This window comes from Osmia bicornis, chromosome 6 (genome assembly GCF_907164935.1).
Source record: "Osmia bicornis bicornis chromosome 6, iOsmBic2.1, whole genome shotgun sequence".
In the NCBI taxonomy this organism is placed as follows: Eukaryota; Metazoa; Arthropoda; class Insecta; order Hymenoptera; family Megachilidae; genus Osmia; species Osmia bicornis.
This window is the reverse complement of record NC_060221.1, coordinates 11,173,489-11,190,156: the sequence shown is the minus strand read 5'-3', so window position 1 is coordinate 11,190,156 and position 16,668 is coordinate 11,173,489. Positions and strand designations below refer to the sequence as shown.

Here is a 16,668-nt window from a genome sequence, read left to right as displayed (position 1 = left end):
ACCAGGTGGCGCTCAGAAGATCGATCAGCAGTCGATAAAGAAGAACAGATCACCATCTCGACACGTCAGATCACCTAGACAACGCTCTAAACAATGGCTCACCAAACGAAGCCCTCAGACAAGTGGAGTGAGATGGAGAGCTCCAAGGAGTCATTGGAGGTACCCGACAAGAGCTCATCGGGACGATCATCGCCAGCTCAGACTGCGACGGAACCGGCACGCCGCACACCGTCGCCGCATTCGCATGCCACACGTGCGAATGCACCCTCCACGCTTCCTGTCGAGCTCCAGCTCAAGGTCCGCACGCAACAAGGACGGCTCCGCTCTATGAAGCGCCTGCTCACCAAGTTGCAGGAGAATGCTGGCCAGCTCACTAAGGAGGAATTGGACGACCTCAAGCAACAAGTCGACGAGGCCCTGAAAGCGTTCAGCAAGGAGCACGCTCACTTCGAGGTGGTCTGGCCCTCCTCAATGACAGATCACCCCTATTTTTCTGAAGAGCTCCATGAGAAAATGCAGGACGCTCACTCCGACGCCAAGTCTCTGATCGCCAAGGAGAGGGCCAGGCTCACGGCTCAACGACCGGATCAACAGCCTGATCAGCCCAGCAAAACGCCAGCTCAATCTAAGTTGCCGGATATTGCACTGCCTAAGTTCAATGGCAGTTACACCGACTGGCCCTCATTTATTGATCTGTTCACCTCAGTCGTGATCAACCGAGAGGACTTGGACGACGTCCAGAAATTTTATTACCTCAAGGGATGCCTGCGAGGAGAGCCGCTCAAGATCATATCGAACCTATCGCTCACCGGATCATCGCTCAATTCAGCCATCGCCCAGCTCAAGAGCCGCTATGAGAACAAGCGCCGGCTCATCCAAGCGCACTTAGATCAACTGGCGTCGCTACCTGCTGGACCGCCGACCATGGCAGCCGAGCAAGCAAAGAGCCTGAGCCAGCTCATCTCAACAGCGCTGGAAACGAGAAACGCGGTGCTCAATTTGGTGGATGCGAGAACACTGGGCGACTGTATGCTGGTGCATCAGGTTAGCCGCAAGCTGGACCGCACGACCAAGGAGAGGTGGGAGTCGTCGCTGGGGGCGACGACTGAGTTCCCAAGGTTCGACGCGCTGGTGGAATTCGTCACCGCCCGTGTGAGGACCTTGTAGTCGCTCAGCGAGGACCAGGCGAAGGCAGCTCAACCCAGAGCGGCACCAACGCGACAGACAGTGCAATCCACGCAGCTCCGAAGGCCAGCTCACGCAGCAGTAGCTGCAGCGCCAGCTCGACAGACAGCTCCTCGAACGGCACCCGAGAGGCCCGACTTAGAGCGACCATCGCCTTTCGAATGCTGCGATTGTTGCGGAGGGCAATATTACATTGTTGCATGCGCACTCTTTAGGAGCATGACGCCCAAGGTGCGAGCGCAGTGCGTTGAAAGCAAGCGCCTGTGCTACAACTGCTTGGGCAGGCACAGCGTCCGCTCGTGCAAATCTGCTCAAAAGTGCAAGCACTGTGGAGGGCAACACCACACGATGATCCACGAAGGCGAGCCGCAGACAGCTCAACTCCAAGCCGGTTCATCTAAAGCAGCCTCCTCATCCGCTCACACCACCGAATAGGCACTCGGTGCAGAAGTCAAACCGCCAGATCATCGGACGCTCCTAGCAACCGCTCAAGCTCTGCTCACCACATCAACGACAGTTCATCAAATCCGCATCTTAATAGATCCAGGTTCCGAAATTTCGTTCATCTCCGAAGAACTCACCCGTCTGCTCAACCTTCGGAGACACAGATCATCCATCACAATCATTGGTGTTGGTGGAACAAAATCAACTGAAACAAAGGGTGTGGTCACTGTCATACTCCAATCGATGCATTCACAACAGACTGTCTGCATCCAGGCTCACGTGCTCACAGCCGTATCGACAATCCTGCCATCGTTCTCAATGAGAACTCCGGATTGGCCTCACATTAGAAAATTGAGGTTGGCGGACAATGATTTCTTGACACCACGACCAGTCGATTTAATCATTGGAGCGGATTTCTACGGAAGGATCATCAAGCCAAATATCATCAAGGGCTCACCAACAACACCAATTGCTCAACTTTCCATTTTTGGATGGCTCGTCATTGGCCCAGTCAACGAATCACATTCAAATACTCATTATTCACATTTTGCAGTTGCTCAAGACGACCAGAGCAATCTGCAAGAGCTGCTCACCAAATTCTGGGTTCAAGAGGAATCACCAATGGATATTCCAAGCACGCTCACTCCGGAGGAAGAAGAATGCGAATCACATTTCTGTGCGACTCACGCTCGTGATCACACAGGAAGGTACATCGTTCGCATTCCACTCAAGGCACCAGCATCGCTCTTAGGCAATTCACACAAGATTGCTCAAAGATGTCTACAAAGCACGTTGCGACGACTCTCCAAGGATTCAACATACAACCAGCTCTACGTCGAGTTCATGAAAGAGTACGAAAAATTAGGACAGATGGTAAAGGCTCCAGATCACCAAAGAATTTCATCAAGAGGGGCTGAGAACGTCGGGCCTGATGGGGAGATGACCTTGGCACATGATGCATCGGCATCAGGAGGGTTGAGGGTCTCTTCTGACGGTTCAACACCTCAGACCTCTGCTCATCTTCAACCATATTATTTGCCTCACCATGGAGTTCTACGTCTCGACAGTTCAACAACGAAGCTCAGGGTTGTATTCAACGGATCAAAAGCTACGACATCAGGCAAATCAGTCAACGATTTAATGCATACTGGTGCTAATTTGCTCTTGAATGTTACAGATGTTCTAATTTGGCTTCGCCATTATCACCACATTTTTGCCACAGACATCACAAAAATGTATCGCCAGGTAGCAGTTCACAAGGATGATTGGGATCTCCAGCGAATCCTTTGGATCGATGAAGACCGCAATGTCATCCCTTACCAGCTCACAACTGTCACGTACGGTACAAAGGCGGCTCCCTTCCTGGCGACACGAGCACTCATGCAACTTGTTCACGATGAGGGTCATCGATTCCCTCTGGCAACGCCTTCGCTCACACATGGCAGATATGTGGACGATATCTTTGGAGGAGCAGACTCAATCTCGGAACTTGTGGAGGTCGCTCAACAGCTGATTGCATTGTGCAACGCGGGCGGATTTCCACTCGCAAAATGGCATGCGACTCACCCAGATCTTCTACGGGCTGTTTCGTCATCCACACAATCGTCAGCTCCCATATCATTTGACGACTGCACTACCAAATTACTCGGTATTCAATGGATGCCTCAAACTGACGCATTCGGCTTCTCATCAACTTTGACTGATCAACCAAGTAAGTGTTCAAAACGCCTCGTATTGTCCGAAGTGGCTCGGATATTTGATCCATTAGGTTTCGTCTCACCGATAATAGTACGAGCAAAAATGCTATTACAAGAACTCTGGCTACACAAAATCAATTGGGACGACCAATTACCGTCTCAAATTGTATCACGATGGTTCATCATCAGAGAAGATCTCAAAGGTTTGGCCAAACTGACAATTCCAAGATGGTTCAACACATGGAACAATTCAACTGTAGAAATTCATGGATTCTCTGATGCTTCTCAACTTGCCATGGCAGCAGTGATTTACATCACTGTCAGCTCTCCGTCCAACGACTCAATGACGTCACTTGTCTGCTCTAAGACGAAAGTTGCACCACTGAAGAGGCTCACGATACCCAGATTGGAGTTGTCGGCCGCACTCCTACTGGCAAAACTCACAAAATATGTTCAATCAACGCTCAAGGTGAAGATCAATGCAACGCACCTGTGGACGGACTCTCAAGTTTCGCTCATATGGATCAAATCGCAAGCATCACGTTGGAAGGATTATGTTCGGAACAGAGTCATTCAGATCCAAGAACTCACTCCAAATGCGCATTGGAGGCATGTTCCAGGTACTTCTAATCCAGCCGACTGTGCTTCCCGAGGCATTTCGACAGATCAACTTCAACGATTCGAGCTTTGGTGGAAAGGTCCTCCATGGATGGCTCGAAATCAAGATCATTGGCCAGAGCAAAAGGAATTCTCAACTTTAAACAGCGAGCTCGAAGTGAGACCCAATGTCTCACTCTTTGCTTCAGCTCAAAAGCTAAGTTATCATTGGGATCTCATTTACAAATATTCATCTCTTATTAAGCTGTATAGACTGACTGCACTTTGTTTCAGGTGTGCCTCACGGCTTAAGAGAAAGCTCGAAACTCCTCCTGTGATCATCATACCATCCTGCGACATGGAGAAGGCGCAGCTCTTCTGGATTCACGCGACTCAACACTTGTATTTCACCAGCGAAATCAAGACGCTCAACTCAGGCTCAACCCTGCCTGCAACTCACCCCTTCAGTCGCCTCACCGCCTTCATCGATTCACAGGGAACAATACGAGTAGGAGGAAGACTCACAAACACAGCGCTCAGCAGGGATGAGAAACATCCAGCGATCCTCCCACGGGACGCTCACCTGTCGAAGATCATCATTGAAGATGCTCACAAGCGAACATTTCACGGAGGAACGCAGCTCACGCTCGCATACATTCGACAACGGTACTGGATCATCGGTGGCAGAGCTCCTGTAAAATCTCACATTTTGAGATGTGTCGTGTGTGCTCGTCAGAGGGGGATTCGTGCTCGTCAGATGATGGGTCAACTACCTCTCTGTCGAGTCACACCATCACGACCATTCGCTCACACCGGTGTCGATTATGCAGGACCGATCACAATGAAAAATTCAAAGGGAAGAGGCTCGAAAACAATCAAAGGATGGATCTGCGTGTTCGTATGTTTCTCCTCATCAGCTGTTCACCTCGAGGTTGTCAGCGATTACTCAACCGAGGGATTTCTGGCAGCCTACAGAAGATTCTCATCACGAAGAGGGATCGCTCACAAGTTGTACTCTGACTGTGGTACAAATTTCATTGGAGCACAGGCAGAGCTCAAACGCCTGTTCACGTCAAGTTCACAGGAGCACCGACAGATCGCATCGATTCTGTCAGCTGACAGCACTCAATGGATGTTCAACCCACCAGCTGCTCCTCACATGGGAGGAAAATGGGAAGCTGTGGTGAAATCAATCAAGTACCATCTCAGGAGAACAATTGGTGAGCTCTTACTAACATTCGAAGAGTTTTCCACTCTCCTCACACAGATCGAAGCGGTGCTCAACTCAAGACCATTGGAGCCGCTCAGTGACGATCCCGACGACATCTCTGCGCTCACCCCAGGACACGTCCTCATCGGTTCAGCGCTCAACACGATACCAGAACCATCACTGCTCGACGTCTCACCAGGTAGATTGTCGAAATGGCAACTGATCCAGCAGAGGGTTCAACACTTCTGGTCTCAGTGGTCTCGACACTACCTGCAGAGACTTCAATCAATCTCAAAGTGGCATCATCCATCGAACGACATCAAGACAGGCTCGTTGGTGCTGCTCACGAACGAGCATCTTCCACCGAGCAAGTGGCCACTCGCAAGAGTGACCGAAGTTCACCCCGGCAAGGATGCCCTCACCAGGGTTGCAACCTTGAAGACTGCAACCACGACTCTCGTCAGACCGATCACCAAGCTTGTCATCCTGCCTGTTCACCATCAAGCTGAGCTCACCTCTGCAGAAACATCATCAACGAGTTGCTGATGGCGGGCGGAAATGTTTGAGAATCCGCTCAGCCATGATGGCGCTCACGGTCGATCGATTTATCGATCGGTAGTTGCCCATCTAGGTAACGCGTGAGCAGGGGTCTTCTCGCCGGCTCGCGCGCAACGCCGCCATTATTGATCATCGATCACCGCAAGCAACAAGTGCTCATCAGGTTTGTTCAGTAATTTCTCAAAGTGCAGTTCAAACACCAGATCAAGATCACCGAAACGTTCACTGTCGACTCAGGATCTATCGCAATTGTGCAAGCGAACAGGATCACCAGGTAATGTTCACCTACAAATAATTCATTGAAGCGTGAGCCGCCAACCACGTGTCGATCAAGCACGAGATCACGGGCACCATCACAGCCGCGGGCCGAATTAATATAATTAACGGCGCTGAGAAGCTCGCCTTTCAAAATTGTAAAAGCATTGTTCATGTAACACCAAGCAGGTGACAGATCAAATCAATAATCTATATGTCTCGACTCATGTAAAATCATTATTCACGACGAATTTTCTTACGTGTAAAATTCAAAGCGGATCATTGTACGGTTCACCATCAATTGTCAGATCATCTTGTTTATTTCATTTTAAACGTGACTCAAATAAATCAATTTGTGAAACCGACCCAGCAAGTGAAATTCTTTCCCAGCGCAATCCTTCCAGGAATTCCATCAATCCTGAACAAATATAAATACAACTTAATTTAAATAATCATTAATATACACTTATATTATTTATACATAGTATTTGTATTTACATAAATTTCAATGAACTTAATTTTCAACGTTATTTTCATTGTTTGCATTGCATGATGTATTGCAGAGGTCAAATATTTAAAAAAATAAAAAATAAATAATATCGAATTTTAAAACGCAAATATTGATACGAATATTGGAAATATTTGAAAATAAATGCTTTGTTTTTGTTATTCGTTTTTCTATATAAAAATATTAACATATTTAGTACTTATTGGATTTCTCTCGCGAACGTCGAAGTGACAAGACGTGTTGAGAGCATCCTTCCGCATAAGTAATAGATATTTGATAGATTTTGAAAGGACGCCATGATACCTCATATGGGTTTGAAATAGAATTTCATAAGAATTTATTGTTTAAATTTATTCTAATCAATTATTAACGTTTATTAATTCCCTCTCGGGAAACAGTTGCGTTAAGAAGTGCTAAGAGATCGCTCATCAAAATTAAGAATAGCTGTGCAAAGAAGGATTGGAGAAGCAGAAAGCAGTGTCAAGGGAGGCAGAAAAGGCAGGAAAAGGCAAGAAGGGATAAGTAAAAGAGAGGGAAGAGTGGAAAGAGGAAAGAAACACAAAAAAGAAAAGGTACAATTGGAGATTAGGATTAAAGAAGAGGATACAGGAACATCAGAAGAGGCGGGAGAGAGCGACATCTAGGACAGCAAAGGGAACAGAGGGAGAAATAGAAGCGCAGCCGGTAAGGAAGAAGTAGCGGCAGAGTTAAGGGGGTAGACACGGCACGTGACCTCTCCGATTCGGGATGTCGGTATTACAGCAGTTTTTTTTATCCGACTTCGAAAAGGAGGAGGATACTCAATTCGATGAGTATATTTTTTTTTTTTTTTTTTTTTTTTTTTCTGGCTTTGTTCACCGATTACGCCGAGACGGATGGACCAATCGGAACGAAACCTTTTGCATCTTGTAGGATATGTCTTCCGATTGGTCCCGTTGAAAAAACATTTTGCATTTTTTCATTCCGAACGCTTTTTATTGCAAAAAAACGTGCTATTTCATGTACGTGCAGTTTATGTTCACCGATTACTCCGAGGCGGATGGACCAATCGGAATGAAACTTTTTGCATCTTGTACAGTACAATTCCCCATTGGTCCCGTTAAAAAAATATTTTGCATTTTTTTATTCCTATCGATTTTTTTTTCTAAAAGTACGTTCGCTGATTACTCCGAGACGGATGGACCAATCGGAATGAAATCTTTTGCGTCTTGTAGGATATGTTTTCCCATTGGTCCCGTTGTAAAAACATTTCGCATTTTTTTATTCCGAACGGTTTTCATTATTGCAAAATAAAAACGGGAAGTTTGTAATCTCAACATAAAATGACTTCAATGATCCTTTAATATATTGTCGGGAGCATGATTCTGAACAACTTTTTCATTATGCATAATTAACGGAAACCTTTAGTTTTCGAGATATTCGTGAAAAACTATTGTTATTTTTTCTGCCTTTGTTCGCCGATTATTCCGAGACGGATGGACCAATTGGAACGAAACCTTTTGCGTCTTCTAAAGTATGTCCCCCGATTGGTCCCGTTAAAAAAACATTCTATATTTTTTCATTCCGAACGGTTTTTATTGCAAAAAACGTACTATTTCATGTACGTGCGGTGTATGTTCACCGATTATTCTGATATGGATGGACCAATTGGAATGAAACTTTTTGCATCTTGTACAGTACAATTCCCCATTGGTCCCGTAAAAAAAATATTTTGCATTTTTTTATTTCTAACGACCTTTTTTTGTAAATGTGCGTTCGCTGATTACTCCGAGACGGATGGACCAATCGGAATGAAATCTTTTGCGTCTTGTAGAATATGTCTTCCGATTATTCCCATTATAAAAACATTTCGCATTTTTTTATTTCGAACGGTTTTCATTATTGCAAAATACGTTCTGGTTCAAGGAATGCACCGATTGCGATGAAAGATTTCACATTTCGTAGATCATTCCACGATGATTCCATTTCCCAAAATTTATTTAACTTCTTATTGTTAATAACTATTGTTATTATAATAAAAAGCCTATTCTTTAGGGTTACCCTCCAAGGAATATACCGATCGCGATTTTTCAAACTTGTCCCTGCAAGTAAACTTCGAATACTGCTCGTTCCACTAAAAAGTGTGAAATAAAATAATTTTTAACAAAAAAAAAAATCCGACTTCAAAATGCACTAAAAAGTATAAAATAATTTCCATTTCATTTATATCTGTATTCCACAGCTATTAATACAATCTACTTAATCATTAAATAGGATACTAAATATATTTCAAAGTTTTCGGAGGCGGCGCAAAATTAAAAATACCCGAACAAACGGTGCTGCCAATAACGATTTGATTGTGGTATGGCAAACTTGGTAATTAATAAGTCGTAAGAGCAAAATTATAGGTCCGGTTGAAAACATTTGTAATTGTAACGATTGTATGAGAAATTGTCAGCACTCCTGATGGACATGCACTATACTGCAGTTTACAAGAGACCATACTTAACTCGTGCCGCTCACTAGGTCTAGAGAGATTTTTAATGACGTGTGTTATTCCCCTCTCCAGCTTGCTTCTTATTATACCTTGCGATCATATAAATGGTGGGCAGAAATATATGACGTACGATAATTGAAAAGCGGTGATGATATTGTAAAGTTTCACGATGCAATGAAAATTCTATTATTTTCCGGAAAAAAATGATGTGAACGCAAAGTTAGAAGCAAGCTGTAAAGGGGAATCACACGCACTATTAAAAATTTCCCTAGACCTCAGTAGGTCACTAGCTGCGCGACTTAAGTGCGGTCACTCGTGAACTGCAGTATAGTTAATTCGTAATGGGTATATTGATTCCCACTGAATATTGTTTACTTGAAATTATCAAATGGGTCATTTGTCACTGGTTGCCGACACCTGAACTAGGATCTTCCCAGTAGAGGAAAAGTTTTTAATTTTGCGCCGCCTCCGAAAACTTTGAAATATATTTAGTATCCTATTTAACGATTAAGTAGATTGTATTAATAGCTGTGGAATACAGATATAAATGAAATGGAAATTATTTTATACTTTTTAGTGCATTTTGAAGTCGGATTTTATCCGACTTCGAAAAGGAGGAGGATACTCAATTCGATCAGTATATTTTTTTTTTTTTTTTTTCTGGCTTTGTTCACCGATTACGCCGAGACGGATGGACCAATCGGAACAAAACCTTTTGCATCTGGTAGAGTATGTCTTCCGATTGGTCCGGTTATAAAAACATTTCGAATTTTTTTATTCCGAACGGTTTTTATTGCAAAAAAACGGGAAGTTTCTAATCTCAACATACAATGACTTCAATGATCCTTTAATATATTGTCAGGGGCATGATTCTAAGCCACTTTTTCATTATGCATAATTAACGGAAACCTTTAGTTTTCGAGATATTCGTGAAAAACTGTTGTTATTTTTTCTGCCTTTGTTCGCCTATTATTCCGAGACGGATGGACCAATTGGAACGAAACCTTTTGCATCTTCTAAAGTATGTCCCCCGATTGGTCCCGTTAAAAAACATTCTATATTTTTTCATTCCGAACGGTTTTTATTGCAAAAAACGTACTATTTCATGTACGTGCGGTGTATGTTCACCGATTATTCTGATACGGATGGACCAATCGGAATGAAACGTTTTGCATCTTGTACAGTACAATTCCTGACTGGTCCCGTAAAAAAAATATTTTGCATTTTTTTATTCCTAACGACTTTTTTTTCTAAATGTGCGTTCGCTGATTACTCCGAGACGGATGGACCAATCGGAATGAAATCTTTTGCGTCTTGTAGGATATGTCTTCCGATTGGTCCCGTTATAAAAACATTTCGCATTTTTTTATTTCGAACGGTTTTCATTATTGCAAAATACGTTCTGGTTCAAGGAATGCACCGATTGCGATGAAAGTTTTCACATTTCGTAGATCATTCCGCGATGATTCGATTTCCCAAAATTTATGGAACTTCTTATTGTTAATAACTATTGTTATTATAATAAAAAGCCTATTCTTTAGGGTTACCCTCCAAGGAATATACCGATCGCGATTTTTCAAACTTGTCCCTGCAAGTAAACTTCGAATACTGCTCGTTCCACTAAAAAGTGTGAAATAAAATAATTTTTAACAAAAAAAAAATCCGACTTCCAAATGCACTAAAAAGTATAAAATAATTTCCATTTCATTTATATCTGTATTCCACAGCTATTAATACAATCTACTTAATCATTAAATAGGATACTAAATATATTTCAGTTTTCGGAGGCGGCGCAAAGTTAAAAATACCCGAACAAACGGTGCTGCCAATAACGATTTGATTGTGGTATGGCAAGCTTGGTAATTAATAAGTCGTGAGAGAAAAATTATAGGTCCGGTTGAAAACATTTGTAATTGTAACGATTGTATGAGAAATTGTCGGCACTCCTGATGAACATGCACTATACTGCAGTTTACAAGAGACCATACTTAACTCGCGCCGCTCACTAGGTCTAGAGAAATTTTTAATGACGTGTGTTATTCCCCTCTCCAGCTTGCTTCTTATTATACTTTGCGATCATATAAATGGTGAGCAGAAATATATGACGTACGATAACTGAAAACCGGTGATGATATTGTAAAGTTTCACGATGCAATGAATATTCTATTATTTTCCGGAAAAAAATGATGTGAACGCAAAGTAAGAAGCAAGCTGTAAAGGGGAATCACACGCACTATTAAAAATCTCCCTAGACCTCAGTAGGTCACTAGCTGCGCAAGTTAAGTGCGGTCACTCGTGAACTGCAGTATAGTTAATTCGTAATGGGTATATTGATTCCCATTGAATATTGTTTACTTGAAATTATCAAATGGGTCATTTGTCACTGGTTGCCGACACCTGAACTAGGATCTTCCTAGTAGAGGAAATGTTTTTAATTTTGCGCCGCCTCCGAAAACTTTGAAATATATTTAGTATCCTATTTAATGATTAAGTAGATTGTATTAATAGCTGTGGAATACAGATATAAATGAAATGGAAATTATTTTATACTTTTTAGTGCATTTTGAAGTCGGATTTTTTTTTTGTTAAAAATTATTTTATCATTGGGCCTGGTGGAGCCACATGCGTGGTCTGTTACGAACTTGATAGGTTTAATTCTCAGCTAGCGTGCGTGCAACACGATCTAGGAAGGCAACAGCGCCTCAAGTATTTTTACAAACACATTCAAACGCTCATCTCGCCAGAGACATCGTGACGATCCGCCTGAAGAACGAAAGCGAAACATTGGAGCGTGGTTAGAGTGAGATGTACGGTGATCATGCTATCCTTCTTTCAACCTAAATGATAGAATTGTCCCGCTCCGGTAAATTCTGACTGAGCAAACGCGTGGATTTTATATAGCGCACCGTAGCATCCCTCGCTGCTGAAAAATATATGCCTACTCTGAAGAACCGAAGGAACGTGCTATCCGAGAATAATTTTTAGAAAAAGTTATTAGCTTAAATAAATTATTAGTTATTAGTTTAAATAAATGTTTTTTAATTCATAAAAGCATACAGGGTGCGTCACGCAATTGGGACGGGTTATGTCTTGAATTTGGTAAGAGATTGGAAAAAGCTGTTCATGTAAAAATTCAATGGTATGATAATGTTTATTTTTCTATGACTTCATTTTCTTCGTGAATGCAACAATGCACTAAAAAAATGCAGATGCACTTTTTGTTTAAATAGAATTGCATTTCTTTCTTTACTCGTATCAACTCTTTGGAAAATTCTGGATAAAAAAGTAGTATTAGAACTAATAAATGGAGGGGCCTTGGCTCCTTCTCTCCTTCTCTCCCCTCGCTACTATTCCCTCTCACTATTACCTGTCACCTATATCTAACAGTACAATGTTTAGAAAACTAATATTTCGTGGGATATCTCATATTTTTCATAAGTCATACCATTCAACTTTTACATCAATAGCTTTCTCCTATCTCTTACTAAAAAGATATACTTCGTCCCAATTGTGTGACGTTTGTATTTCCAAAAACCTATAGTAACTTTGTTTATCGAAACAAATAAAAAATACAACGGAGTGTTAGTCAATATTCTGAGTGAATGCAAATAATTTAAATAAATAAATATCTCATTTACAACTAATGTATGAAAACATTTGAAGAATTATTGCAAAGGGGAGGTATATTTTTCTCTTGTTATACCTTCTCTTTGAGCGAGGTTTGTTATGGGGCGCTGTGAAAAATCCAGGCGGGCGGCAGTAAAAACTTAGCGGAAAGGGACAATCTCATTATTCAGAATGAGAGAAGGACAGCATGAATGTAGTGCGTCTCACTCAGCGTTCGGGCGTTGTTGCCTTTTTCGCTTGCCTTCGCAGCACAGTTCGAGTGACGTAATCAAACTGACGCTTGATTCTGGCTACGATTCCAGATCGGCAGCCTTTCTGCTTAGACGCCACCTTATAACTACTAGTTGAACTAAATTTGTCACGTGACTTGCTCTGTATTATCCAGATACTGGCGGAACTCGTCTGTAGGAATGCTTTTACGGGAATACACTTTTCGTCCTTATATGAGAAGATTTTAATCTAAATAAGGGTTTATTCTAAAGAGGAAGGTTCAATGCAGGACGGTCTGGTCACCGTTTGAGTCACAGAACTGTTTTTTGACCTAAAAAATACTTGGAATCTGCGGATATATTTTGTCGATTCTTCCTCTACTTTGGACACTCATATTATTAAATATCGAGACGCTCTCGTTGAACCATGACCAGACCGCCCTGCATTGGACCTTCCTCTTTCGAATGAGCCCTCAGCCAGTCCCAAATCTTCTCATATAAGGACGAAAAGTGTATTCCCGTAAACCTCTTTTTAGGCCCATTTTTGCCGGTAATGTCACCTCGCTGCATTACCCGTGTCTACCCCCTTAAGCAACAAAGGGAGAAATTGGAGACGAGAAGGAGGGAAAGAGCGAGTAGGGGAAGCAAGAGAAAGGGGGAAGGAGAGGAAGGCCCTCGATTGTAGAAACACTGTCAAGAGAAAGAACTCAGAGTATAGGAAGTATGACAAACCTGGAGGAAGTATGACAAACCTGGAGGAAGTATGGAAAAGGAAAAGGGATACAGAAAATCAGGAAGAAGCAGAGAAGGAACAAAGTGGGGGAGGTAACAGTAAAACAGACAAATAGATGTTTGGAGAAAGCAAGCTGACAGGGAGATCACCGGAAAAGAAGAAAGAAAGAAAGGAAGAGGAGGGAGGGATAAGAGAAGTAACAGAGCTAATCAAAGAAATGGGCAAAAACTTAGGAGGAAAGATAGAGAAGATGGATTCAAATATGAAGTTACTAGGGAAGGACCTAAGAAGAAAGATAGAGCAACTAAAAGATGAAATGAGAAGAAGAGAAGAGGAATGGATGGAGCAAAAAAGGGACCTGGAGAGGAGGATGGAAAGGATGACGAAGAAAATGGAGGAGATAGAGAGAAAACAAGCGGAGGACGTGAGATGGAAGATAATAGAAGAGAAAATGCTCAAGGTAGCACAAGAAGCAACAGGAAATAGAAGAGAGTAGTCTGAAGAGGCTAAAATAGAAGAGAAACTGAAGGAGATAGAAAGGAAATTGGAGAGGAAAGAAAAAGAAGAGAGAAGGAAGAACATAATAATCAGAGGAACACAAGCGAAAAGAGAGGAGATGAAAGAAAAGGCAGAGGAGATCTTAAAGGTTACGGGGGTAGAGGACGCAATAGAGAAGGTAAAAGCGGTGGAACCAGTAGAAAGGGGAAAATAAATATATATGATGCAAATAAAAGTAAAGACGGTCGAACTAAAGAAGAAAATAATGAAGAACAAAAGGGCGCTAAAAGGCAGGGAGGAGAGAATGGAGGACGACCTTACGTGGGATGAAAAGAGGACACTGTGGACATTAAGAAGAATTGCAAGAGGAGAAGGAGAGAAAGGAAAAAATGTATGGGTAGACTTCAGGAAAATAAGAATAGAAGGGAAATGGTGGAAATGGGATGATGAAAAAGGAGTGCTAACGGATAGGGAGGGGAAAGAATGGAAACTCGCTCAGGAAGGAGAACAGAAGAAGGGGGAAGAGGGGAAAGGGACATAGAGCTTGATAAGAGAGTGGAGGACGTAAACCATCAGAAGGAAAAAAGAGAAGAAAAGAAAAGAAGAAAGGCAGAAGGACTAGAAGAAGAAGCGCTCGAGGAGAGCAATAGGGAGCAAGAGAGAAACGGAACAGAAAGAGAAAGGAAGTCTGAGAAAAAAGAAGGGTCAAGAAGAGAAGAAAGGAAGGAGGATAGAAGCTGGACAGTATTCTGGAGCAAGATTCTGGAACTGCGCAGGAGTATTGAATAAAGACGTAGAATTTTGGGAGACAATAAAGAAATGGGACGTGGTGGTACTTATAGAAACATGGCTGGAAGATAGGACAAGATAAGGAACAGGATGCCAAAAGGATACAGGTGGGAAGCGCAACTAGCAAGGGGGATCATAGTGGAGGAGGGGAAAGAGGGCATAATAACGGCAGAATGCAAAGGAGGAAAGCTGAACTGGAGGATTGTGGGGGTATATGTAAACGGAGACATGGACGCAAAGATAAAGGAACTCAGACCCTGGTTAGGAGAAATAGGGGGAGAGAAAAGGACGATAATAGGGGGCGATTTCAATGCGAGAACGGGAGAGGAGGGGGGAAGCAAGGCAGAGGATGAGGACGAAGAAAGAGAGGAAAAAAGAAGATCCAAAGATAAGAAGATCAATGCGGAAGGAAACAGATTACTAGAGACTCTGAGGGAGACAGGCTGGACTATTCTGAACGGAAATATAGAAGGGGACGAGGATGGAGAATTTACATACACAGGGGCCAGAGAAGACACGGTGATAGACTACGTCATAGTCAAGGAGGAAGGAAGGGAAGAGATTAAAAGGATGGAAATTGGGGACAGGACAGAGGCAGACCACCACCCCCTGATAGTATTATAGAAATGAGGGGGGGGGGGGGGGGAGGAGAGCAAACCATAGAAACAGAAAGGAAAAGGAAAGCAGCACCAAGAAGGGACTAGTCGGAACAGGGGAGGAAAGAATTCAGAGAGGGACTAAGCTGGAGGAAATCGAAGACCAAGGAATTGAACGACGACATGAAACTAACGTTAGAAGAGCTCAGGAAAGGGCTTGAGAGAGGAAGAAAGAAAGGACACAAGAGCAAGAAAAAAGGATGGTGGGACGAGGAATGCAAAGAGAGAAAAAAGGAAGTTAGGAAGGTACTAAGAGAGTGGAGAAGAGGGAGTGAAGAGGGAGAAAGTTACAGAAAAGCAAAGAAAAAATACAACAAAATGTGTGAAGAAAAAAAGAAAGAAGAAAACGAAAGGTTCATAAAAGAGGTTGAGGGAGTAAAAACGGATAAAGACGCGTGGAGAATAATTAACAGGGAAAGGAAAAAGAGAGGGCAGCCACAATCGAACATAAAAGATGAGGAATGGAAATCTCATTTCATGAACTTACTAGGAGGGACGGAAGAAAAGGTGGTGATGGGAGGAGAAAGGATAGCAGAAGAGGACGAAGAAGAAGAAATAAGTAGGGAGGAGATAAGAAAGGTAGTGGCAAAATTGAAGGACGGGAAAGTAGTGGGTGGAGACGGGATACCAAACGAAGTCTGGAAATACGGGGGTGAGGAAATATTAGAATGGGTATGGGAGACCTGTAATAGAGTTTGGAAGGGAGAAGGCTGGCAGGAAGAATAGAAGGAGAGGATAATTGCCCTAATTAAAAAAAAAGGAAATGGAAGCCAGGCTAGAGACTATAGAGGGGTGACCCTGATGCCAACACTGTATAAGATATACGCGGCGGTATTAACGGAAAGACCGAGGCAAGAAGTAGAAAGTAAGAGAATGATCCCGGCCAACCAGACGGGGTTCAGAAAAGGAATGGGAACTATGGATAATATATATGTGTTGAATTACTTGGTAAATAGGCAAATAAAGAAGGAGAAGGGAAAGGTGATTGCGTGTTTCATTGACTTGAAAGCCGCCTTCGACTCGGTAGACAGAGGTGTACTGATGGAAACACTAAAGGAGAAAGGAGTAAGGAAAGGGATCAGAGAAAGAATAAAGGAAGTTCAGAAAGAGGCCAAAAGCAGAGTAAGGACGAATGAAGGGCTAACGGAACCGTTCTGGACAGCGAGAGGCTTAAGGTAGGGGTGCCCACTGAACCCGATACTATACAACCTGTTAACAGCAGACCT

At 42.8% G+C, this 16,668-nt stretch overlaps 2 protein-coding genes across 2 annotated transcripts; both read left to right on the top strand.

The window, feature by feature from the left end:
• Nucleotides 1-327: 327 nt before the first annotated feature.
• On the top strand, nt 328-1,167 carry LOC123987893. The gene has a single exon (XM_046286210.1). The coding sequence runs from the start codon at nt 328-330 to the stop codon at nt 1,165-1,167; it is 840 nt and encodes a 279-aa protein (XP_046142166.1).
• Nucleotides 1,168-1,404: 237 nt separating this feature from the next.
• On the top strand, nt 1,405-5,679 carry LOC114881864. Its single transcript, XM_046286209.1, has 2 exons — nt 1,405-1,576; nt 1,727-5,679. Exons 1-2 carry the CDS (start codon nt 1,405-1,407, stop codon nt 5,677-5,679), a joined length of 4,125 nt encoding a protein of 1,374 aa, XP_046142165.1.
• Nucleotides 5,680-16,668: the final 10,989 nt, after the last annotated feature.

What these genes read in the sequence shown, in the direction of transcription:
- LOC123987893 (XM_046286210.1), top strand. Translation starts at nt 328, where the DNA reads ATGAAGCGCCTGCTCACCAAGTTGCAGGAGAATGCTGGCCAGCTCACT.
- LOC114881864 (XM_046286209.1), top strand. Translation starts at nt 1,405, where the DNA reads ATGACGCCCAAGGTGCGAGCGCAGTGCGTTGAAAGCAAGCGCCTGTGC. An exon ending in GACAGCTCAACTCCAAGCCG is followed by an intron (nt 1,577 to 1,726) that starts GTTCATCTAAAG and finishes GCATCTTAATAG; the next exon opens with ATCCAGGTTCCGAAATTTCG.